The sequence below is a fragment of the Corapipo altera genome, unplaced genomic scaffold (genome assembly GCF_003945725.1).
Source record: "Corapipo altera isolate COAL_440 unplaced genomic scaffold, ASM394572v1 0, whole genome shotgun sequence".
NCBI classification, from domain to species: Eukaryota; Metazoa; Chordata; class Aves; order Passeriformes; family Pipridae; genus Corapipo; species Corapipo altera.
This window is the reverse complement of record NW_020884872.1, coordinates 13,272,225-13,297,600: the sequence shown is the minus strand read 5'-3', so window position 1 is coordinate 13,297,600 and position 25,376 is coordinate 13,272,225. Positions and strand designations below refer to the sequence as shown.

At 41.0% G+C, this 25,376-nt stretch overlaps 1 protein-coding gene across 1 annotated transcript in view; it reads left to right on the top strand.

Moving 5' to 3' along the window:
- The window catches only part of PTCHD1 (patched domain containing 1), a 44,792-nt gene extending 31,628 nt beyond the window's left edge, over positions 1-13,164 (top strand). The window contains exon 3 of the mRNA XM_027637202.1: positions 487-13,164. Within this exon, the coding sequence (XP_027493003.1) occupies positions 487-2,141 (1,655 nt within the window). The 3' untranslated portion in view covers positions 2,142-13,164. The remainder of the gene's footprint in view (positions 1-486) is intronic.
- Positions 13,165-25,376: the final 12,212 nt, after the last annotated feature.

Below are 25,376 nucleotides of genomic sequence, written 5' to 3'. Positions count from 1 at the left end.
GTGGACAAATCAGTGACTAATTTAACTGACAATTTTCAGCTTATATGGAATTTCCATTTTTTACAGATTTTCTACAAAGCAGCCAACTACTGCTCTGCTTCCTGCATAGGCACTTCAGGTCGTAGTTGTTTGTTTTCACCACAGGTCAGATACCATCACCAGGAAAAACTAATTTGAAAGCATCTTCCATCACAGGCACTCCGAAATAATGAAATGAAACAGCCAACCAGAAAAAAGAGTCGTTTTTCTTTAACCCGTGAATCCCAGTGATGTAGAACTCTCAAGCTCTGGCAGTAAGACTTGCTAGTCAGGTAGCGAATGCACTCCTGTGGCTCAAACCTCCATAATCATTTCTCTCTTCTGCAGGACGTTTCCTTCAAGCACGGGTAATGGCTGTGTCGTCTTTGAGTTTTCAGCATGTCCACATTACATTTTTCCACATGTTGATTCAAGTACTTTAAACACTCACTTTGTTCTCTATTGTAGGTCATGGGTTATATGGGACTTTTGAAATGTTGTCCTCCTGGAGAAAAACTAGAGAAGACCAACACGTTAAAGAGAGGACTGCAGCTGTGTTTGCAGACTCCATGCTCTCGTTTTCTCTCACCACTGCCATGTACCTGGTCACTTTTGGAATAGGTGCCAGTCCCTTCACTAACATTGAAGCAGCCAGGATTTTCTGCTGCAATTCCTGTATTGCAATTTTCTTCAACTACCTCTATGTACTCTCCTTTTATGGTTCCAGCCTGGTGTTTACTGGCTACATAGAAAACAACTACCAGCATAGTATCTTCTGCAGAAAGGTACCAAAGCCAGAGGTATTGCAAGAGAAGCCTGCATGGTATAGGTTTCTTCTGACAGCCAAATTCAGTGAGGACACAGATGATTCAGAGGAAACGAACACTTACGAGAGTCATCTTTTGGTGTGGTTCCTGAAACGCTATTATTGTGACTGGATAACAAACACTTATGTCAAGCCTTTTGTAGTTCTCTTTTACCTTGTTTATATTTCCTTTGCCTTAATGGGCTACCTGCAGGTCAGTGAAGGGTCAGAGCTGAGCAACATCGTAGCGACTGCGACAAGAACCATCGAGTATACGACTGCCCAGCAGAAGTATTTCAGTAACTACAGCCCAGTGATTGGGTTCTACATCTACGAGTCAATCGAGTACTGGAACACCAGTGTCCAGGAGGACGTGCTGGAGTATACCAAGGGCTTTGTGAGGATATCGTGGTTTGAAAGCTACTTAAATTACCTTAGGAAACATAACATATCTACTGGATTGCCCAAGAAGAATTTCACTGATATGTTGAGGAACTCCTTCCTGAAGACCCCTCAGTTTGCCCATTTTTCAGAGGATATCATCTTCTCCAAGAAATACAACAATGAAGTTGATGTTGTGGCCTCCAGGATGTTCTTGGTGGCAAAGACAATGGAAACCAAGAGGGAAGAACTTTATGACCTCCTGGAGACCCTGAGGAAGCTCTCTCTCACCTCCAAGGTGAAATTCATCGTTTTCAATCCATCATTTGTGTACATGGATCGTTATGCCTCTTCAGTGGGAGCCCCCTTACAAAACTCCTGCATTAGTGCTTTATTTTTGCTCTTCTTCTCTGCATTCCTGGTCGCAGACTCTCTGATCAATGTCTGGCTCACTCTAACTGTTGCCTCAGTTGAATTTGGAGTTATAGGTTTTATGACCTTGTGGAAAGTGGAACTAGATTGTATTTCTGTGTTGTGCTTAATTTACGGAATTAATTATACAATTGACAACTGTGCTCCACTGTTATCAACCTTTGTCCTGGGCAAAGAGTTCACAAGAACTAAATGGGTGAAAAATGCCCTGGAAGTGCATGGGGTAGCTATTTTGCAGAGCTACCTCTGCTATATTGTTGGTCTGATTCCTCTTGCAGCTGTGCCTTCAAATCTGACCCGTACACTGTTCAGGTGCTTGTTTTTAATAGCATTAGTCACCTTCTTTCACTGCTTTGCCATTTTACCTGTGATACTGACTTTCCTGCCACCCTCCAAGAAGAAGAGGAAAGAAAAGAAGAATCCTGAAAACCGTGAGGAAATAGAGTGTGTTGAAATGGTGGATATGGATAGCACCCGAGTGGTTGACCAAATTACAACAGTCTAACTTGATTTGTTGGTTGCTTTTTTACATGAGGTCTTACTGAAAACAAAACAAAAAAAAAAGGAAAAAGAAAGAAAAGAAACCAGTACTGACTAAATATCTGGGGAGAGGAAGGAGTTTGGAAATTTTCCCTCCCTCCTCTAAGCTAAATCCAGGAATATTCAAAATTATGGGAGAAATCAAAAATAAATTAAAAAAAAAGAAAAGAGCCAGGGGACTGTACCTTGCTCAATTTTCACACACATGCAAAGGGGAGTTGAATTTTAGATGCATGAAGTAAGATCTAATGAGAGCAATTGGGTTCCTAAGCAGTCATCTGCATCGCCTGTACTGCAGATGCTGCAATTATTGTGGCTAAACCAAATCATATTGAAAGGTCAACTGTCAAGGCTGAAGTAGCACTAAATGTTCGCTGGATGTAAAGGCTTTACAAACTTTCTGCACAGCAATAACTCAAGTCAGTGAGTCAGCTCTTATAAGTCTTAGCCATCACATTTAATTTTTCTTTTTCTCCCCTAATCTAAACATTTATGCAAGACTATATAAAAGATAGCAAGCTGTACTGGGAAAGAAGGCAGTACACAGCAACCAAATGCTTTCCAAACACTTTTATGTTATAAATCACTTCTTTTTTTTCTAAAAATATCATTATTTTAAAATGGAAATCATCCCTTGTAACATTTTTAATCATGGTTTTATAGCTGTTTCTTTTTCTTATAAAAACAAAAAAGAAAAAAAAGAACAAAAAAACCAAAACAAAACAAAAAAAAAAAAAAAGAACAAAAAATCCAGGTGACTCTGTCACTCTAGAAAATATATAATTCTATTTTATACATGTCTCGCTACTAGTTAAACATGTAATCTGCTTTACCAACTGCAATTTTTTTAGCACTCTACGAGGACATGTGAGTGGATCTAGCAGCAGATAGAAGATGGTGTACTGAATATTTCAGCACCAAAATCCATGATACAAACCTCAAATACTAAAATGTCATCAAGAAAGTGAATGTTAGGGCTCTTTTAGTGAGAGCCTATTTCAGGCCATTCACTGGTAATGCACACTAAGAGGATTAGTGGGTAGTTTTACATAATGTATAACTTAATCCCTCAATCTTCCTAGAGTACCTGTAAAGCAATAGACCTTACAGCTATGGGCTCTTCCAAGAGACAGTAGACCGTGAGAGTTGTGTGGAACAAACCGAAGGCTGGGACTGTGGTTTAGCAGCAGCAAGTTTAACAACATCCCCAAAGAGCCCATATCTAAGGGGCCTATTGAAAACATCACTTCTGAGAGAAAAAAAAGAAAAAAACCAACTTAAAAAGATTACATTACTGAGTCTTTTTGGAGCTGTGAGTTCTAAATCAATAATTCTGTCAGCATCTGTGATGTGGAGTAATACAGATAAAGCAGCATCTCTTTCCTCCTCCGCCCCTTCCACCCTTAAGAGCGACAGGCTCATTACTGTAAGGTTTTATCATGTGGTTGAACCCCAGTGGGGATATGTAAGCCAATTCTGTAGGTTTTGCTGAGAGTATTCTGACTATACATTGCCTGTGAAAACCTGGTATCGGGAAGCTGACTGGTGTGTTGGGTGGTCTCATGAATATATGGACTGTTGCTTTGTGGTGCAAGTTGAATGTATTACAGCCAGATTCCTTTTTACAACTCATCTGGAAAGTAAGAGTACTTGAAGTTTTCAGCACTTGGCATAAGGTTTGCTTCAGTGACAGTATGTGGAGGGGAAGGGATATTGCAGGAGCCATGAGGCTTGGACCACTGGGAGCACTGTGGCTTGGGAGGCCGCCTGTGGTACTTGCACGGTCATTAGCACGTCTGTGGTCACAAACCCAGGGTATGCTTCATTGCATGAAACATCTCTTTAGCATCCAGTCTCAGTGACCCCCAAATACCCTGTGCGAAACCCGCAAATGCCACTGAGTGAATGTTAATTTTCAAGCAAAGAGATAATTCTGAAGCATTCTTCCTAGCAGAAAAGAAGATAACCAGATATTTTGCCCTGAAGCAAAACGCTACATGCTCACTAGCAAAAAAAGTCAGCAGCACAGCTGGCAACATTTACTTTCCCCTGGATACGTCCCTTCTCTGACCAGAAGAAAGGAAGCTGTGTCCAGGAATGCGCAGGATCTTTGCTTAAATAAACAACAGTTGCTGTGGTAGCAGCTGGGAAGCTGTAACAACAACTTCAGCCTTGGCAGAACCCAGGTGGACACCTTGAAGACAGCCAAATGAATGTAAGACTAGGAAAAAGATCTGTTTCCCCTGTTTTCTTTAGAGTCAGGCTTGGGGCTATGTTTTCCAGCCAAAAATCATTCATTAAATATACTTCACTCTAGATTTTCTGTGATTATCACAATTTCATTTAAAGAAGAGTCACCCTATCTCCTGGCTGTTCAACAAGCAGCTGCAGTGGCTTTTAAACTTCTGAGGGCATTAGCAAATTAGTTGAGAGTTACAGAGGAGTTGCAATTCCTCTGCAGCAATCTACTGACTTGTGGAACACTTGGAAATGGGATATGTGTGAAAGAGGTTACTTTTACACTGCAGAGAGAAATACATGGCAAACACTGATTTTATACCTCTGCTATCCCTCATGCTATGACTTGCAAACACCAGACACAAAGGTGGTTACCATAAACCTCTTAACATCTAATTGCTGTGCATAGACAGGAGTGTCTTTAAAGAGATGTCCAAAGACAAGCTTGTAGTTTCAGAGGCCTCTCCTTAAATTTCAGCATGTGTGGCCTTCAGAGATCTCCAAGAAAGGTGATAAAACCAGGGATAAAATCACTCCTATATCTCCAAACCTGTCAGAAAAAGGATGTGGAGGCAGTCCTATGACTGCAGAACAGGCTTGGGTGTCCAAGAAGGCAGGGTGAGAAGTCAGGCAGTCCACCCCCTTGCCCCAAGGCAGAGTCAACAGCATTTAAATCATTTCTGAAGGATGTTTGTGCAGCTCCTTCCTAAAAAATCTTTTTAAGGGCATATTCCTTTCCTAGCAGTTCCCCCCCCCAGTGCCATGTTACCCTCTCCAGTAACTAGTAACTCCTGTTAGCTGCCTAGGACTGGGTCAGAGAAGAGGAACCATGCCCCTCTCTGCACAGGGACAGGACAGGCAGGAGACTGAAACATCCTCAAAAGAGAGAAAACCCAGATCAGAGCCAAAACCAACTTACATCTGTTTTTCACTGTGTTTCACCTCAGGCTGCCATTTCATTCCCCCCCTCCAGGGTTGGCAAGGTAAAGCCATGAAAGTATCCAAGGTGCACTCATCCTGGGTCGGTGAGGTTTCTGCCTGAATCCTGATGTGTCTGAGGGATGCACCAAATATTCCTTCTCTACAGGTAGCTTGAATACCTCAACATGAACCAGAAACAGCGTGTTCTCAAGGTTTCAGACTATGCTAAGCCACTTTGGCCTTTATCCCCTTCAACATTTTCCTCTGGAGCAACTATCTTCACCAAAATCAGTTGGTCCTCCCTGCGCCGATTGATCAGTAGGTGCAGATGCTGTGCTCTGTTCTCGGTCCAAAGCACTCCCAGTGGCTAACTGTGCATAAGAGTTTGCCTTTACTGGTGAGCCTCCATTTTGGAAGACTACCTAGGCTTAAGCAGATTTTTGTCATACTCTTAAGTGGCTTTTTTAGCCCAGGTGTCACTGTGGTTTTGTTTGCAGTAAAGGTTACCCAATTTTTTTTATAAATTCAGTGAGTAGAACAGGGTATTGTACACTGTCATGCACTGATTAAAATCTAACAGTGAAAGTTTTAGCTAAGGCTGACAAGACTATCTAGGACTGTGGCCCACTGAGGACATGTATCTTCTGCAAACATAAAATTCCATACAGTAAGGTATGGTGTACAATTTATTTTTAATTACAGGGTAAGCATGGGGAAAAAGAGCAAACCAACGTGCAAATGGCCCTCAAGATCAGTCCAGTTTTCTTGTAACATAATTTCTAATGTTGTCTTAGTAGAAGTCCACTTTCAATTTACAAATATTCTAACGAGAGGGGGAAAAAAAAAGAGACAAAATTTGGTAGAGCTGGAATAACTATGCTATAAAAATTAATTGATGAAGGCAGAATTTGCTGCCCAAAGCAGAAATATGAAAGTGTTCTAGTTAGATTAAAATTTGAGTTTGGAAGGTTGAGAAAAACCTATCTGTCAAAGAAAAAGAGATTCTTTTCCAAAGACAAGCAAATACACTTATCATGGTCAACTGTGTGAACCTGGAGGGAAAACGGTATCAAAGTGGCTTGAGGTTATGTTGAGCCATGGGAGGATTTGCATCTGCTCTTAAAAGCTTTCTAAGCCAGCACTGAATACAGGTAAAACATGTACTGTAAATTGAAAGGTGTACTTTTAAATGCTTTTCTCTAGGCTGACTATCCTCCTGTGAGCCATGAAATCCCCCCTCAGCCAACACCTTCTTTATTTTTATTCAAAGGGAAAACAAAACAAAGTGGTGGCATGACTGGGCAGAGATCAGGAGAATCAGAAGGAAGACTGTGACTTCTCTGAAAAACTGAGAGGCAGCAAAGCAAGTGGGTTTTGTGATAGAAGAACCAGTTACTTCACAACTTAGCAAAATGGTGGTTTTTCCTATTTGTTTACTTCGGAAGCAGGTAGCATGTTAAGGGAGATGCAGGGAAGGGAAGCTGAGTTAATAGGAGTTAACTGTGGATTTGCTGTGGGCCCCAGTAGCTCCTCTGGCATGGCTGGGAACTGGCAACTGGATGGGAGTGCAGGAGGGGCTGGGACAGCACTGCTGTGTGGACGCTGGGGATGCCAGACCAGGGGCTGTGGTGGTGCCATTGCCCTTGTCCCCATCCCACGGCCGTGCCTGGTGTTCCCCAGAGATGCACAGCCTGCAGAGTGCACTAGCTCCCATGTGGGCATGGCTCACTCCTCCCATTCCTCATGTTGGGACAGCACTGCTGGGTTTTGATGAACCAGGACTTGCATGGTAAAGCACGAGCCCTCTGGGAACACTTTCTGGAAGATCTTGGTTGGAAAGAATTACCCAGAGCCTTTTTCTCCCCTACCATTGCACATGTTAAAACGCAGATCCATACTAGTCAAATTGTGCAATTAGCTATGTAGGGACAAAGTATTTCTTCCATGGCTTTTTCCTTACATTTATCACTAAAAGTACTTGTCATTTATTTTCTTATAAATATTGTGAAATAAGTAAGCCTTCCTGGGGTACACACAGGGCTGATGAGAAGGAGGCAGAGAGGGGAGAGAGCCCCTTCCCCTCCCTAAAGGTAGGAAGCATCTTCCACCATTGCTGCAGGGCACCCCCAGTGACCCCAGCTCAGTGCAGGGGTGGGGACAACTTTATCCCTCCTCCCCAGTCTTATTAGAGAACAGGGAGGAGCTTTAGCTCCAAATTGCAGTGGGTATGGGCCCCCAGGGAGCCCTTGTGAAACCCATCCACTGCCAGGAAAGTGTAATGGTGAATTTCTTGTTTGGTTGTTGTTTTTTTTTTTTTTGAGAAAGATGTGGCAAAAGTATCGCAAGAGGGGATTTGAACACATATTCCTGTCCATGGTGCATGGGTTGGAGCAGAGTGGAGTGCCCTGACAGGCCACCATTTGCCCTGTGGTGGTCTTGGCACAGCTTCCTGCCTGGAGAGAGGGCACCTCAGCGTCATGAGCACCTGCCTGGGGCAGCCACTTCTCAGGCACAAATTGTTCCGATGTTGGCGTTCTGCAAGTCATTACCTTTTTTTAATTTTGGAAAAAGGAAAAAAAATAGATCAGAATAAACAATTCTAGGTTATTTAAGCTCCAAGAAGTCTTAACCTGCGCGTCAAATAAATGGCTTGCAAGATGTCAGGGGGTTTCTTTTGGGCTTTTTTTTAATCAATTTTTACTATTTTTGTATTAATTTAGGGGAAAAATTGTATAATGAATCTCAATGTATAGCATAAGCCTGAAATAAAATGGCTGTGTCTCTCTTTGCTTCCTGTGCTCCCAAACTGCTACAGAAATCCCTTGCCACCACCAACGTAACAAAATGATTTTCTTGGCCTAACCCAAATAATCAGAATGTGCGTCCTCTCCAACTCCCCTCAGAGAGGGGTGGTAGAGTAGTTCAGGGGCACCTGCTGCAGCATAGAGCCAGCAACATCCAAAAGATAATGGGCACACTGCTTCTCCAGTAGGCCCTCTTGTTCCAGGGTACACACTGCTCAGTAGCAAGCATAGGGAAAATGCATTCCCCATCTATTAATTTCCATGTTTCTGGGACCTAAGTCCTTTTTTGGGGGGTTCCTAGACAATCCAGCATCAGAACCCCAGCCTGAGCAGGCAAAGCAGCAGCTAAGGTAAAAATCTCCAACTGATTTGATCAAAAACTTGGAGTTCTCTCCTCAGACAACAACTAGACCTACTGAAATCTGGTAGGTAGGTAGACCTGAAGTATTACTGTTGAACAGAACTACTATTATTAAAAATTTTCTTATCAAGACCTTAGCATCCACAAACTTAGGAAGCCCCGTCATCACTGAGAGACCCACCTCTCCCACCAGCAGAACCACAGCTGCTGGCCCAGGATCTTCTGATGACTATGCTCCACCATCTTCCCATACCCAGACAGATCACCCATTTACAGTTTTTCCCTAATGTTTTGGAGAAGGGGAGCAGCACCCCTATAGGCCCACCTGGACCAACTGCTTTGATGCAGAACCAAACCAATGCACCAAGGGACACGGGTGACCATCACATCTGGCTGTAGCAATTAGATATTATTCACTTTATTGTAAAAAGCAGGTGAGCCAGATCCAAGCCTAAGTCAGTGAAAACAATAGCAGGCCTGAGAGCAGGTGGGTTTGGGCTGCCAAGGGCTTTTGACCACTTTAATTTAACGGAAAGTTTGGGTCTGCAATTTAAAGGTGACTCCTGTCACTTTTTACAGCTCCTGGCCTTGTCCCTTTCAGTTGTTCTTTCTCACATTGCCTTAAGTTCAGAATCCACAAGCACTGTTGACAAAAATTCTGTCTGAAATTGAAACTCAAATTGTATCAATTTTTCTTATGGCTAATGTAATGTAAGAGAGGCTATGTCTAAGCATGGCACAGGAACCCAAAGAGCAAAACTGCTGTACTAGGCTGGTGTGCCTCATTGGTGTTAGCAAGAGCTCCTTCATGCAATTCTCCATAGATCTAATTTACAAAATTCAGGCTTTCCAAATGTGTAATCAGCACTTTTTATTCTGAAAATTCATCTGTATGTATACCTTCAAAATAGAGGCATGTTAAATCTGATTTTTAGGTTATCAAGGAATACAGTTCAGCCCAACAAACATTCGTGAGCAGCATCTCTGAATTCCGTGTGCAATTCTTACACTGCTACATACAAATCAGAATATTTTCATCCCAAAATACCACATTTCCTTATTTGTACAGCTAATTTGCACGCAGAAACTAGGCAGAATTGCAGACCCAAAACAGTGAAGTGTGCTAATGTTTACATTCATCCTGTAAATATCACTTAAATATGTAAAGGTTAATGGTAATACCATTGAGAAGAACAGGATTTTTTTTTTTCTGACTTCAGTTTACTGGCAGAGAATAACTGAAATGTATGCTGAGCACCTAGCTAAAAAGAACCAGGGAATAAGAAATCTAACAGTCCATCAGCAGAAAAAAAAAGTCCACTTGAAAATTTATACGTATGAGAAATCTAAGAGCAACGTTCAAGGCCTTAGCTGGGTGTCCAGACTATGTAGAATAGCATATGTTAGAAATGAATGCTGAATATTCCATTCTGATTCTTTCTGACCACATTGAATCCTCTGAAATATGCTCTGTTCTGTGAGGAGGCATACTTTTGAGCAAGACTGACATTTATCTTTGTAGAAATTACTGAGTTGCACAGGTGAAGTTTGCTGGAAACAAAATTTTAAATGTATACAAACAAACTGATGCCAGAAAACACAAGTTGTAAAAAACATACCTTCACATACTGATTATATTTCATAATAAGCAATCTGTTCCTTGATGCTACAAGTGAAAAATGATTTTATATTTGTCAGCTATAATCAGAAAAATGAGATGCCCCACTAATGTATATATAGTGCATACACCCCCATACAAATTATGTATTTCTTATACGCCCAACTCAAGTTGGCTCTGTATAAAGAGGAGGAAAAGCCAACCTAGAAACATACTTGAAAGCTGGTAGGAATAATAGTTTAGCTCTCCTGAAATTAGTAATGAATCAGCAGGGGAGGAGCAACAGAGAAGTTGGTAAGGGGTTTAGGAACAAAGAAACTTCCTGCAGAAATGCTGTTGAGAAAGGAGAATAGTCAGGTTTTATTGTGTCAGGAGGATGGGAAAGATCATGTAAAAAACTTCTGTGTTGCAAAGGGAAGGAAGGTCTAAGGCAAAATGAAGAGTGGGAGAAATTATATAAGCGTTTGTAAGATTGGCAGCTGTAAGGTATATTAAGGCTGTCTAATAAAAGACAGGGTCTGTCCGTATAAGGAAAATAAAAATTCACAGCTGCCTAATTATGTGATTTCAAATGTAGATTGAGTACTTCATTGCTTTGGAATAAAAGGAGGATATCATCTGTAATCTAATCTGGAGCTCAGAGCTGGAGACTTTAACATGATATATAAACAATATCATACAGAAAAAGAGATCGGTCAGATGGATTCTGGCTCATAACTTACTGAGAAATGGCAAATTGAGCCTCACTCTTCATTTTACTGCAACTATTACGTAGAGAAGAGCAGCTGACTTTACTGGTTCTGAAATAACCATACCTTCCTGATAAAATACTCATGTGTTGGAAGGATTTCTTTTCTTTTCTTTTGAAAATGCAATCAATTTTCTTTCTGGACAAAGTGAGCCCTCAGGCAGATTACCTGCAGCGAGAAGTGGGAAATACCAGCTCTCTTAAGGTGATTCCTGAGTCAAGAACATCCCTCTTCAATTGAATTTCTCTCTTCTCTTTCCTCTCAGCATGCTATTGCAAGCTGTTCCAGACTTGTCTATTGACAGTTTTACCAATTGGTATATCGTACCCCTCTTTGCAAGAGAGGTGGAATTCTGCCAAGCCTCTCTTGGTGTTAGCTCCAGGGGCAGTGGCCACGTTATAATTTTTGAATTATTCCTGCTCATTAGCCCCTCTCATGGGAGCCATTTCTTTCAGTTTCTTGGATCTTACTGGAAGAGTGGCTACAACAACTTTTACAGGAATGCCAACAGCATTTTGCTAATCTGACATGCCTCTGATATATATGAGTGACATAACTTTATTAGATGTAGCAGGAAGAAGCATTCAAAGCTCAGTGTCAGGACATCATATTCTATTTAATATCACCATCTCTGTAGATGTTATACACAGCAGATTTATAATATGGAAATTGCAGAAATGGGGAGAGTAGAGAGAGAGAGAGAGAGAATACCATTTAAGCTGCTCATTCAGCGCTTTCCAAACCTCTCCATCAAAGGAAGAGTTCCTGCCTCACAGTCAGGGGTGACACCAAGCCTGAAGAATCTAATTTGCAGGAAAAGGTTAAAAGAATTTGGCTTAGAAAGGGGAAATGTGGAGCTGAGAGATGTGACTTCAGAATTATGGAAAGGGTTGCTAACTTTAGTGAGTTGTTGTTTGGTTTTTTTTTGCCCAACATGTGCTTCAAAAGCCAAAATCTCAGAATACAAAATGTTTGAAGTGAGAAGCAAATAATAAATTCATGGAGAACATTTCACAGGTAGAAATGACAAATACATATTGAAAACTGTAAAGTCAAGGCAGACAAAAAATCAACTCAGATGTGAAATGCCTAAGTTTATTGTAGAGAACTCCATAAAAACCTACACAGAAAAGCTCCCAAATGTACTCACAGCCCTAGAGAGCTCTTCAGGTGGTCTGTTCCAGCACCAGGCCAGAAATAAGGTAAGAGTTTTAAATTATTGACAGCTACAACCAACAGAGCTTTAAACTGTGGAACCTGGGTGAGGGAGAAATGGAAAAAAAATGATGGGAAAAATACTTTAATGACATAGTTACTCTTTGTGTGCATCAACACTCCACCAGCTTCTTGGGAGTTATAGCTAATAAAACTTGTTTAAAGCGTGGACCAGCACATTCCACATTCCAGGCAACTGTTTTCCTCTTCCCTTTGAAGGCAAAGGCTGAGTTTCATTTTGTTAGTCTGCTTTCAAGGCAGATCATCCCTCTGACTCTGCCTGACTGACAAAGGACTTGATACACAGGGGTGAGCACAGACCAGCACAGGAAACAGCCCAAACATGAGCCATGGCAGGGCAAAGCTTTGTTACTCCATCAGAGAGCTGCGCAAAAGAGGGCATTCAAATTTTTAATGTACTTTAAAAACTTTTAGGAAAAATTTGCCTCTGTGGTACACTGTGGATGCATTAAGATGTAGATGTGCTATGGATGCTATCCAGGCATGCTTATGCTTTTCCAAAGCTAGGTAGCCTCAGCCTTTGGCTTCGTGCCACGCAGTCCCTCTGAGATTCATATTGTAAGTTTTATTGAGATACTTGTTTGGTGAAAGAGATTTTGTTTAGATCAAACTGATCTTCTTAAATATGAGCTCTTTTATTTACCCCAGAAGGCTTCCACACCTGACATCTCTATCCTCTGTTAGTACACTTGGAAATGAAGATGGCAACAGTGGAAAGGAGAGAATTGGAAAGCAAGTAAAAGTCCCATTATTTCAGTTAAGTGACAGCTAATTTTGTGAGGCTCAATTACCAGTGATTTTGTGAGCTTCATTTTTTCCACTACAAAATTTTGAAAAGGTGCTCAATATTCCACTCCTAAGCCAGGAATAACTATGGGTTTTCAGTATACTCCAAGCAGAGTATCATGTTGTCCAGTGGAAATAAAGCATTGGGAAAGGGAGAAGAGGTGGATGGAGTTGGTCATTTGAAATTTTCAGCATAAAAGATAGGGTTTTCTTTTTAAAAAAAAAAAAAATTCACATTTTTACCTTTTTTCTGATAGGAAAGTCTTATTGAGTCTGATAAACTTGAAGTGTATAAAATCATTTACAAAAACTGCATGAGGGGAGAGGTGTAAGGTGAGCTGAGAAAAGATATATCTCTTCTGACTTTCTTCTATAATGTCTTCTTTATCACAGATCCAGGGAACAGCAGTATGGCCACTATCAAAGCAGTGGTGTAACTGTGGATAAAATTGTGTTATGGAAAAATAAAGTGATAAATAGTTAGCTGGTAAGACATGTACCCACCAGGCTTCTTTCAAAATGCTGATGAAGGGAAGGAAGGTATTGAGCTCCAATTCCAGTGACTGGAGAAGATAGAGCTTCCCAGCAAGGCAGTAGCAAATGCAAACAATAGCAAACATTGCACTTGTATAGAAACACAGTTTTGAATGCAGAATTGGCTGATCCAGGGAAAATAAAGTCAGGAAAGATTGTGAAAGTCCAAAACCTCTCTACATTTTTTGACTTCTTGTTATGGCTTATGTGTAATGTCACCAGATCCCTGGTGCTCACACACCATTCAAATCTTTAATTGTTTTAGACATAGTTCCCATTAATATAAATTCAGCCAGTGAGCAAATATAAACCATACTCAGGTGGCCATTCATAGATCTCAAGTAGTCAAGGGTCATCCTTTACAGCTACCCCATTCCTAAAATGCATATAAAATATATGTATTTCACAGAATAATGAGAAAAATCTATACAAAATTCTGATCTACCTGAAAACAATTTGCTTTAAACAGGTCAAACAGAATTGAAAAATTGTTTCCGGCAAATAAGCTCTAAATGTGAAGGGAAAGTAGTTCTATTCAAGCTTTTTGAAGAGAATGAATGAGAGAATGAATGTGAAAAAGCACATGGAGTGCAATTTAAAGAAGCAAGCAAGCGAATCATGACCAGAGAATGTCTATAAAACCTTGGCAGTTGACCTTCACTGGGTGAGGATGGTAAGTGGGTCTGGAGAATCAGCATTTCATCAAGTGGTTGAGAATATTTTTACCCTTTTCAAAATATGAACCAGCTCATCAGGTAAAAACCGATCATGCAAGGTTTGTCCATTTGCCTTCTCTCAGTGAGCATGAAAAAAAAATCTTTTTAAATGAACCTGTGGTCTCTGCTGACTTTTGTTAATTCCAATATATTTCTGTTAACTGCTAAGGGGAAGAAAATCGGAAATAAAAATGCTCCAAACCTTTATTACTTTTTCTTTTCTCAAGAATCCTGCACCTCTTATTACCTTCTCCTTTTGCTATGCCAGGTTTCTCTTATGAAATTCCCCAATTTTGGCCAATTGACTCAAGGCTCCCCTAATACATTCTTACAATTGTAAGCACTCAGGGGTTCCACTAAAAGGGTGGCTGGATGCAGCTTCAGGACTAATTGTATCCTATGAGTTATAGAATTATGCACCAACAGCTAAAAGGACACAATTACAAGGTGAACTATTGTGACACACACTGTGTAATGTCATACAATCAAATGCAATGTTTAGTAAACATGAACCTCTTTGCCATTTTGTATTTATTTATACAAGTTTAAAATAAAAAAAAAATAAATAAAAATAAAGCACACATTTAAAAATACCCCTTTCTCCTTTGTGTCTCTGCAGCATTATGCAACTTCCCGAGGAGGCCGACAGGTAGGCAATGACTCGGTCAGTGCCTGGGGAACGAGGCAATGACTAGCGAGGAATATGCAATTCTTGTTTGATTGAATTACACCTGCAAAAAGAGAGATACAACCTTCCAGAAAGTGTGGGAGAGAAAAGGAACAGCTTACTGGGGATTTGCTAGGAGCTGCCTAGGTGGGAACACCAAATTTCTGCAGAAGTAGGAGCCTTAACTAGGTCACCGCCTAAAGGACTGCGTTTTTCCAGCAATGTGCCAGTAATGAAACACCAGAGGGTTTCTAATATGTGGGATCTCCCCTTGGCCATAAAGCCAAGGAAAGGGGAAACAGGTCTTCCACTTAATGGTTGGGGAATGGATAAATCTCTGGCATCCCTTCAAAGCAGGGAGATGATGCACAGCTCTGCAGAGAGTCGGGCTCCTTCCAGTTTGCCCAAGGAATCATGGGTTATTCCACCAAGTCTCCATAACATGCAAAAACTCTGCTTTGCAGACCTCCAGCAGGATTGTCCCTCTCTCCTCTAGGAGTGCCAATGCACATTTCTAGACATTTTGGTCTTTCTTGAGAGAAAGATTTTCCTGGCACCCTGCCCTCCTGCAATGCCACCCTCCTTCTCTCTCCTTGCTTGTTCTCATCCTCATTTATCTCACACATACGCACATAAAAGATTCCAATGCAAAAGGGTGATCTCAGTCCATTCCCCTACAGCCTAAGCCAGTACAACTTCCACTGGCAAAAGAAAGCAAACCATAATTCTGGCAAAATGATAATTTTTCTCCTTTCCTCAATACACCACAGGAAACAGAGAAAGATGATCTAATGACTTATGTCCAAAATACTGCTGAGGGAGCAAAAGCCAAGCATGCTACTAATTTTTACAAAAGATGTACTGTGAGTTTAATGAAAGTACAATGGGTGGAGAGGCCATATCATTAGTTTTTCCAATGGTTACAGAGTCACAGTGTTTTTTGTGGTGGCAGTTTTGGTCTGTGCTTTGAATACAAAGCAATTACAGTGTCAAATGGCACTATTTTACAAAAGAGAAGTGACTATGAAATTTAATTGTGTTCAAATCCCAGAGCAATTGTGGTACAATAGGAATTATCATGTCAAATTTCAACTCCATCTCTACATCTGCACTGTAGGTTGTGTGTATGCTCACATTTTGTGCACTCACTGGTACCCTTAGCAGACATATCCCACGTGGACTGCTCAGGGCTAGCTCCATTCAATGTTTTCACTACTACCAGCATGGATAGTGGATGGGGGAGTATATTAATAAAGCATTGTCTGTCTAAGTTTGGAAGGACTGCACAATTTTGAAGCCTGACAACAGAGTCAAAACCTACTCAGACCCTTGAAAGAATGATGTGAAATCAACTGTAAGAAATTCAAAAAAGACAAGTCCACAAGGGAAAGAGAAATCAGTGGTGCAAACATAAAATATGGAAAAACTGATTAAACAGCACTTTTGCGGAAGAGTATCAGAGGTTGCACTTGGTCACTCCTTCACAGTGAATAAAAAGAATGGCAAAGCTACAAAGCCAATACATCTAATCCTTACCCAGTTTATTAAAAGAATCACATACAAAAGACATGGAAGACATTTTTTTTTCTGTTCTCCTTGGAGGTGATGAATCTTCAACTGAACGCTGTGGGCATGACCCTTGGAAAGAGTACGGAATTGAATGAGAATGAGGAGTCAGGAAAATGCACTTTCTGCAGGAAAGCCTACTTAGTTTAGGAGAGATGAATTTGAGAAGAACCACAGTAACACTTTTTCTGTATGAAAAGGATATGTAAGAAGAACAGGTATAAAATGTTTCTTTTGTCCCCTGAAGGTGGGACAAGACACAAGCAGCTTAATTTACAGCAAATATAATTCAATTTGAATATCCTAATTCCAAGAATAGGCATGCACTGGGAATATGCTGCCTAGGCTGGCTGTGGAACCATCTTTAGCAGGGTTTAAAGAACAGGTTACACACAAAATTGCTTGAAACAACCTAGATACTGATTCAGCCCTTTTTCTACAAGAATCCTATGTTTTCCAACTTGAGTATGATATAGCAATTTAAGTTGCCACAAGCTATGTCCTTTTAAATTGGCTCAGATTGTATATTCAGAAACAGAGGCATCTGAATTTCTTGTTTTGTTATTTAATGTAAAAGCTGGATTCTTGGCCTGTAGAGGCTGGGATGTGTTAAAAAAACCCGAGAGATTTATGTATCTGTTGCTAATACTTTTAAGTATGGTAATTTAAAAATTTGTAGCAATTGAACCACAAGTAAGTGGAGAAAATGTGATGTCTTCTACTGTTTTCTGATGCACTTTAATATATAGCTGTGAAATTTAAGCTCTTTGGCTCACAGAAAATCTCTACAATAAAACATTCAATAAGGAGGGTCCATGAAGTACAGAATAACAGCAGAAGAAAGAGACAAATTAATTTGCTGGATAGACAATTATTGGAAGCTTAGGAGACAAGAAATGCCAGATTAAATACTTTCTCCATTTCTTTCTTGCAAATCAGTCTTTCAGTGTTCAATGAGTTCCTATCGGCCTATGCAAATAATTCACAATGAATAATTTATCTGATATTTTTTCTGTTTGTGGAATATCTAAAAGTAAATTGGTTTCCTCTCACATATTCATTATTCAAAATTATATTAGCACAGCCTTAGGTGAGTGTGTTTTCGCTGCAGTTGCTTTGCTCCACAATTCAGTTTTCATATCCCTACATGCAACAAGTGTCCCACTGAATTCCTTTTATTATTGGGGCAAAGATTCCTTCAAGCTGAATTAAGGTCCCACTTTCAACAAGCTCGGCAGGGTCTCTCTCTCCACTGTTACCATGGAAGGGGCTAACCTCCTGATTTGAGCATCTGAATCCGATATGGGCATCTGGATTAGGTTGGCCAGTGGGAATTACCACCAGAGCTTAACTAAGGACCCTCTTGAGTTCCCACTTTCCAAATTAACTGGCTGAAGTGAAGCAAGATCAACCAGGGAAACAGAAGAAGCACTCCTCCAGGCATCCCATTTCTGACACTGATGTCGTCTTTATCTTCCATTGGCTGAGTTGTTCTTAGTCAACATTGTCATAGAATCATGGAATCATTTAGGTTGGAAAATACCTTTAAGACCATTAAGTCCAACTGTGTATTATGTATATGCTTACACTTGGCTTGTACACAAGTGGTAGGAAAAGGATTATGACCTTAGTTTCAAATCTTGTTTTAACAGTTCCTACCTGAAGGACATTACCACTATACTGGAAGTCTCCCCCGTTTCAGGTACAGTATATGGATCAACAGGAGGAACCCTCCTTCTGCTCCTTGGAGCCAAGAATTAAATGCTTGTGTGGAGAACTTTCAATTCACCTCTGTCCTGAAGTTTAGGAATGCCAGACAGACCAGCTAATATAACAGGCATTGTTTCTGTCATGTAACACACTGAGAATGCCAAATGATGACAGAGAACTGGCAAGGTCCTTCAGCAAGCAAATTTGGAATAGGAAGGAAAGCTTGAACAGGACTACAGTTGTTTTTCCAGTCAAATCTTTTGATAATCACATTATACAGAGTCAATGGAGACAATTAAGGGGCTCACTAATGGAACACGATGGAATATTTGTGTTGCTATCAGCACTTGATAGCAAGACACACTGTATTAGATGTTTAGTGTGTCCAGCTCCATCAAATGTCTTTGTTAACATTTTCAGAAAGCAGAATGTAATATCCACCACAGCATTTGCCTTTGCAGAATCATCTACCTCAGACTTCCTCTTTTACCATTTCAAACTGCTAGAAAGAGTCATTCAAAGTTATCAAGAATATTTTTACTCAGAAATGGAAAGGCTCATTTTCTTTACTGCTATAAAAAGCCAGCTTAAACTACTGGCTGCTTTTGGCTGGCCTATTAATGTAAAAGTGAGAGAGCTTGCATGGGGGAGATAAAAAGGGGCAAATGAAAGAACAGAAAGTATGCAGGGAGAGAAAGATATTAACATAAGAGGGGAAGAGTCAAAGAAATAAGTGGAATGGGGGGAAAAAGCAGAAAAATAAGGCAAAATAGAGTGATGCCCTCAGTAGAAAGGAAGAAACAGTGAAAAAAACCAAGAATATTGGGAAAATGCAAGGATGATACCAGATCTTAAAATAATTCTGAGAAAATAGATAGTGATGTCAAAATCCCAGTAATTGAATTTTTGCCTTGAAAAGCCAGTGACAACTTTGCTTAAATGTTTAGCCACATAGAATCAAACTCCACTTCTCTGACAGCATGTATCTCTCAATGAAGTCAACAAGAATCAATAGCAACAGCAGCATTCAAATCCATGCTGTTTTCATCACAGAAAAGGTAAAAACAATACTCTTTCCACACCTGCACCATTTTTCCATTATTTTGTAGCCTCTAACACACTTTCTAATATATGTCTATCCCAAAACCACTGTTGTTAGCCTTCCTCTATTGATGGCATCCAGCTAAAGAGAAACCAGAGAGAGAGAGAGCTCACATATTGAGAGCTCACTGTTCTTAATAAATAATCATTAAAGGATAGATTTGCAGCACCACAGCGTTGTCCAACACTCAGTCTGTATGTCTTGAGTCAGCTGCTCTGTACTGTCTCCCTATTCTTGCATAATTGAATACTATATCTTACCTTTCTTTTTTTATTGTGCAAGGACTGCTCTTGTCTGAAAAATATTGTAAATTCATTCAAATTTCATGAATCCTCATCAGGCCTAATGCAAACTACTGGTACAGGAAAACCAAATAAATGAGTAAAACTACACGTCTCCACTACCCATCAATAGGGTTTTTCTGATGTTTCTTTTAATTGCAACCCAGGCCTGCCTAGCCTTTCCCACCTCCTTTGCAAAGGATGCTAAAAAATTTATGAGCAGCCAAAACTTACTGTCATTTCATTATCTCAGACTTACAACACATCGCATAAAGTGAGTACTCAAATGCTTGAAATCATCACACTGAGACCGCATTTCTTAGACCAATGATGTTTCCATCCGTTCACCCAATGGCTCTGATGAGACAACCTGCAAAGAGGGGCCAGGCAAGGAAGTAATAATTCACATAAGAATTAGAGAAATGCTTCACAAGTGGCACCAGTTCAAAGATTTTTTGGCAGTTTAGACAAAACCTGAATATCGTCATCACAAGAGCAAATGAGTGAGTAGGTCTCCTTTCAGACAGTGGTGAAACTCAGGTGATCGTGGTGGTGGTGGAGGGCTATGGGTAAGCACAGGGGGACACAGGGAGGGGCGGGAAGCCGATGATGTCTGTGGCAATCTGGATGGGGCGGCAGATGGCCAGAGGGTTTCTGGAGTTTGTGGGGGTACCTGTTTCCTACCTTTCCATTGACCTCACAGGTGCAGATGCACGATCTCCAGCTTATTTTGTGTCTCTAGTGTGGCTCTGGTCTCTAACAGGGGCACAGCACAGCACCAGCCCCCCAGCTCTGCTCCCTCAGGGACCCCAATCCATGCCTTCCAGTGGAGGTGGTGAGGCTGCCAGATTGTCCTTGCACTGTCCCGCTGCAATGGCACAACTACCAGAGGGGGGGCCCCACTCCTTCCCAGATATATGGTTTCCACCACATCAGCTCAGGTGCTGCACACCAAGGAGGGAACAGGCAGGGGCACTGCAGGCTGCCCAGTGGCCCTGCTTGTCTGCTGGCACACAGGAAGGTCAGCACATTGTCCCCGTGCATTAGAAACACTAATGTTGGAAAGCACATCCTAATATGTAGTGGACTTGGGTCTTCAAGACAATCTTGTCTGTGCAAAAGCCTAATGATTCTTCATTTTTACATCAGTGTAGATACCAGAGCCATGATAATCTGTAGGAAGCCATCAGGCTTGCAGGCTTCTCTATATGTCTCATTTGGGATGGGAAGACAGATAATATACAATCATGTTGATTAGCTAGAAGGAGTGACTTACATTTTCATGCACTGTGTGCTTTGTACACCTAAACAACAGAACAAATTCAGATAAACTCCCGAGTGGCATATATAGTCAAAAATATCTATATCTAGGCCCTAAAACAGGGAGAGGATTTGTCTCCCTTTTAGAAGGAGCAAGCATATAATATTGAAAGAAACAAAACTTACTTTTTCCCTCTGGAAGTCTTTTAACAAAAGAATGTGTCACAATGATGTACAGCAGGTAGAAAACTAATTTGATAAAATAAAAATATTTAATAAGTATTATTTTTAAGGACACTGTCCCATAATATTTTTGGTTATGATGCAAAAGTATATCTTTGATTTGCATGATATGAACCTTTCCAGAAACACTCTATTAGTTCTAAAATGTCACACTGTAAAGCAGAATCATCCATCAGAATGCAGAACAAGCAGGTTTCTTAGTTAGAGATAGACAGAGTTCACCAAAGCTAAGAGGTCAGATGAAAAGAAAAAGGAAAAATTTCTGCATTTTTCAGTCACCAGGGTTGTGAGAAAAAAACCTTTCTGAATTCTTCCCATTTATGTGACCATGATGTACCTGCACAGCCCAAGATTTCTTGTACACAGAAAGCAGGATGCATTAATCATGAGGAACAGAGGGCCTGGAGCTGCACTGTGCCACTCCACTTGAAAAGCCCCTAAAATATGCTTGTGCCAGATCTGCCTGGGCTGAAAATTGTGTACTGTTCACAATGGTGTATCTGAAAAGAGTAAAATTAGATGTATGCTCTCAGAAAATTTACTGCACATCTACTCCCAATTTCTTTCCATTTCTGCCCTACCACAGGGTTGTAATTTCCATCTCTGTCTTAAGCATGCTCCTTCTGTATCTTTCATCAGAGCTACACAGGTCCTGCCTGCCTTTCTCATGCAAGTTCACCTCAATGAAATCACTGAAGTAAATAGGGCGAGCAAGATTTTCCCATTACCTCGTGGGGAATTCATCTGCTGAGGCTTCATTTTCTGTAATGCATGGCTTTCGTTCCTGGCCTCCTCCACACAGTTACGCATCTAGGCACAATGATAACCTGACTTTCTCTCCATGTACACCTGCCAGATGGTGGTGTGTATCAGCTCTGACAGTGAGCACTGAGCAATACAACCTGTTTGTTGTAACATTGGAGCAAGAACAGCCTCGGCCACATTCCCAAGCATTTACTCTTTGTCTGGAGTTCCTCGGATATTTCAGTGCCAGCCATACATCACAACTTTAAGAGCTGAGGTGACAATTCAAAATATGAAAATCATTGCAGAGTAAATGAAGCAAATGATCATTTTTGACAAATACACATGAGTGTGGCACTCAGAAATCTGGCTTGAATGTCTCTAAATAATTAAATTTATCTACCTCAGTAACTACATTTGAATTGCAAATTAATTCTCCAACTCAGCCCTGCCACATATGTACCTACTGGTACCTAGGCTCTTGCTGACTGCTAGCCCTGAGGTGCATGAGCCCTTTGGGCAAGTGCATTTCAGTGCAGAGAGCACACAAGGGTGAGGACACCCGGCTTTGCTGCACAATGTTTTATCAGTCACCCTCCTTGAGCTTTCTTTTGGTGCTTTTAACTCAGCACTGCACAGTGCAGGACACCCATAGACCAGGAACAGCTGGCAGTGCCAAGCACAGAGCTCCTGAGGCAGGGATGCTTTTGCAAACCTGGCTTAGCTCCATCACATGTGTTGTGCTATCCTCTAATTGCATGGTCATAAACTAGCCTCTCTGCCATGCTCTTGTCCTTCCTCTTTTTACACAGAATAGATGGGGCATAACTGCTCACCTGATATTCCTCACTGGGGGAATGATGAAATACATTGTTAATTGTTTAACATCTTTGTTTGGTGCTCCACTAGCATTACTCAAATTCCATCATAGAGAGAGCGTTATCCATCTCCCTACCACTCTTCAGCATATGAGCAATGACTTTGTTCTCCCAGATGTCCTGTGAGATGAAGAGACTTCCTTACATCCATTTCGCAAATAGATGCTTGAGGCACAGAGGTATTAATGTCAACAGGGCTAACTCACTTGAAACGTTTACAGTTTGACTTTCTTAGAGAACCAGCCATTTTATTGCACTATATTTCTCCAAAGCAAAGCAGAGTTTCCTGGTCTCCATTGGAAACTCCAAGCATTCTTCATTTCATTTCAACAAGTCAGACTGAAGGGGTCAGATAAGAAATCCAGAAATTGAAGAACACACAGGCATCACCTGTGAGAGAAATGTCTGTGAAGTGAGGTGATTTAAATCCCCATGGAATTTGAGCACATCAGAAAGAAAATCAAGTTCTCCAGGGCAGTATTTAACAGCCCATCCCAGGAGACTTCCTCTTCTTCCATCTTATTCACTGCACACATTCCCAGTTCCTGCAGCAAATAATGCAGAGGTCCTGGAGGCAACAACCTGTTTCTCTCCATAACTGTGATACATTCCCCAGCCCACGTATCCTGAACTATTTGCAAGTCCATGGAAAACCCTGTGTAACCCAAGACTGCACTTATTACCATTCAGGATAGTAAAATCATGTGTGCACAGGCAACTTGAAATCTGATTTTTTTTCTTGTCCCACTACCCCCTCTGGTGCTGTAAGAAACCCCTTAGGACAAGTGAAGGAGGGGCCAGGATGTTCCTAGGTTTCATGCTTGCAGCCTCAAAGTGCCCATGGGGCAGAAATAATTCCCTGCTTAGGTGTCACAAAGATGCCAATGGGAAACAGCCTCTGGTTTCCTAGCAAAAGGAGTAAGTGAACCCTGGCACTCTGACCTATTCTATTCCTCAGGCCAGATTCAACCTTCCAGGCAGCTTGTGACTCCTGATGCCTTCAGTTCAGTCCTGCCTGAGTCCTGTCTTCAGCCTGCAGGGTTCAGTCCTGCCTCCTGCTCCTGCCTCCTCATCCCCATTCTTCCCTTACCCATTCCCGTGTCTCTCTTCACCACAGACACAGACATAGTGAGCATGCACGGCCCCCGAAAACAAAATGTAATAAGACAGCAGAAATCTCAGTCTTTCAGAGATATTTTCACAGGGAAAGTAAGGGACAGATCCTGACACCAACCCAGGTCGTCATCCAGCTTTCCAGCTTTCCAGCCCTGCCCTAAACCTCTACCTGTTCTAAAGTGTTGGAGCTTTTTCACTTGAGAAAGGCTGTCATCTCTTTCTTGTGAACAGCCAAATTTTTTCAGAGAGCAGAAATTTTGCATGTTTTGGCAGTGAGAGTTTTAAATTTAAACTCTTAAATCTGGCAAAGTTATGAAACATAGAACAACAATTATATAAATATTGCTGTATCCTACAGTGAGGCTTGATTCCTGGCTTCATTACTTAAGGAAATAGAAAGAATATGCATGTGGTCTTTGGATAACCAGACAACCTCAACTAACAAAACAGTAACTAAATGACTACAGTATTCAGTGCAATTTTCTCTGCCAGGTGGCCAGTCCTCTGCTAGTCAAAGATTGAGGGGGGAATTCTCTCTATAGTGTCCTTTCTCTGTATCTGAAAGTAAAACCCAAAGCTTTTTAGCAGCCCTTCCAATTTATCCTTTCCACTAACAGGCAGCATCCTCTCCAAAATCTTTTCATCTCTCTCTACAATACTAAATTACACGGTCCTAATCTCAGCTGAATCAGATGATTGTGCCCGTCTGTACTGTAGAGGCACTTGCAGACTGCTTCACTCAACACAAGCAGCATCTGCCCTGCAAACATCATACCTGCTATCCACACCTAAAAGTGGTTACGGCTGACTGACAAGCATTACTTTTGTAACATTAGCCAAGCTGTACACTATTTATTTATATAATCTGTTTTATGGGTATGTGTTTATTTAGTTACTAATAATAAATAATGTATTAGAATAATATAATGTAATGATAAATTATATAGTTGTTTTTTTTATTTTTTTCTTTATATAATCAGTTTATAATCTGTTAGCCTAATTACACCTCTAGGTGTAGATGGAAGTATGGGACAACTATAGGCTATCTGGTATTATCTGCCATAGTTACTGGCTACAGATGTCACGGGTAGCCTTGGGAAGGGGAAGAGGTTAATATGAGCATGGTCCATGTATTTTTAGAAGGAGTTTCCTCTACTCCATCAAATGAAGAAAGGATGTTATAGTGATTTCAAGTGACACCCTTACTGCAGCTAGATATAAAATGCTGGGCCATACTGCCACTTTTCAAACACAGACAGACCTAGCTTTCTGCAGAACATCCAGCTTGCCATTTAGGCCCAAGCCTGAGGTCTGGGACCAGCAGCCAGTCTGGTGAAGCTCCCAAGCTACCTCACTGCTGTGATGGCCAAACTCATTAACAGCCACCTAGATTAAGATGAGATGGTGCTCTGGCTGGATCCCATGCACCTGTAGCTTCAGGTTGCTTCCAGTAGGACAAGGGAAGCTTTGGAAAATGGTTCAAGCTTTGCAGATATTTATCTGCAAAATAACATACAAGAAGTTAAGGAGCTGCTGTCTCAGCAGGGAGCTCCCTCTCACTCAGCTGGAGGCCACAACCATCACTGAAACAGCTCAAACTTGTTAAAAAACTACAGGCTCTTTCAAATGTCAGTGCCAGTTCCCTGGGTTCATTCACACTGGCAGTTAGT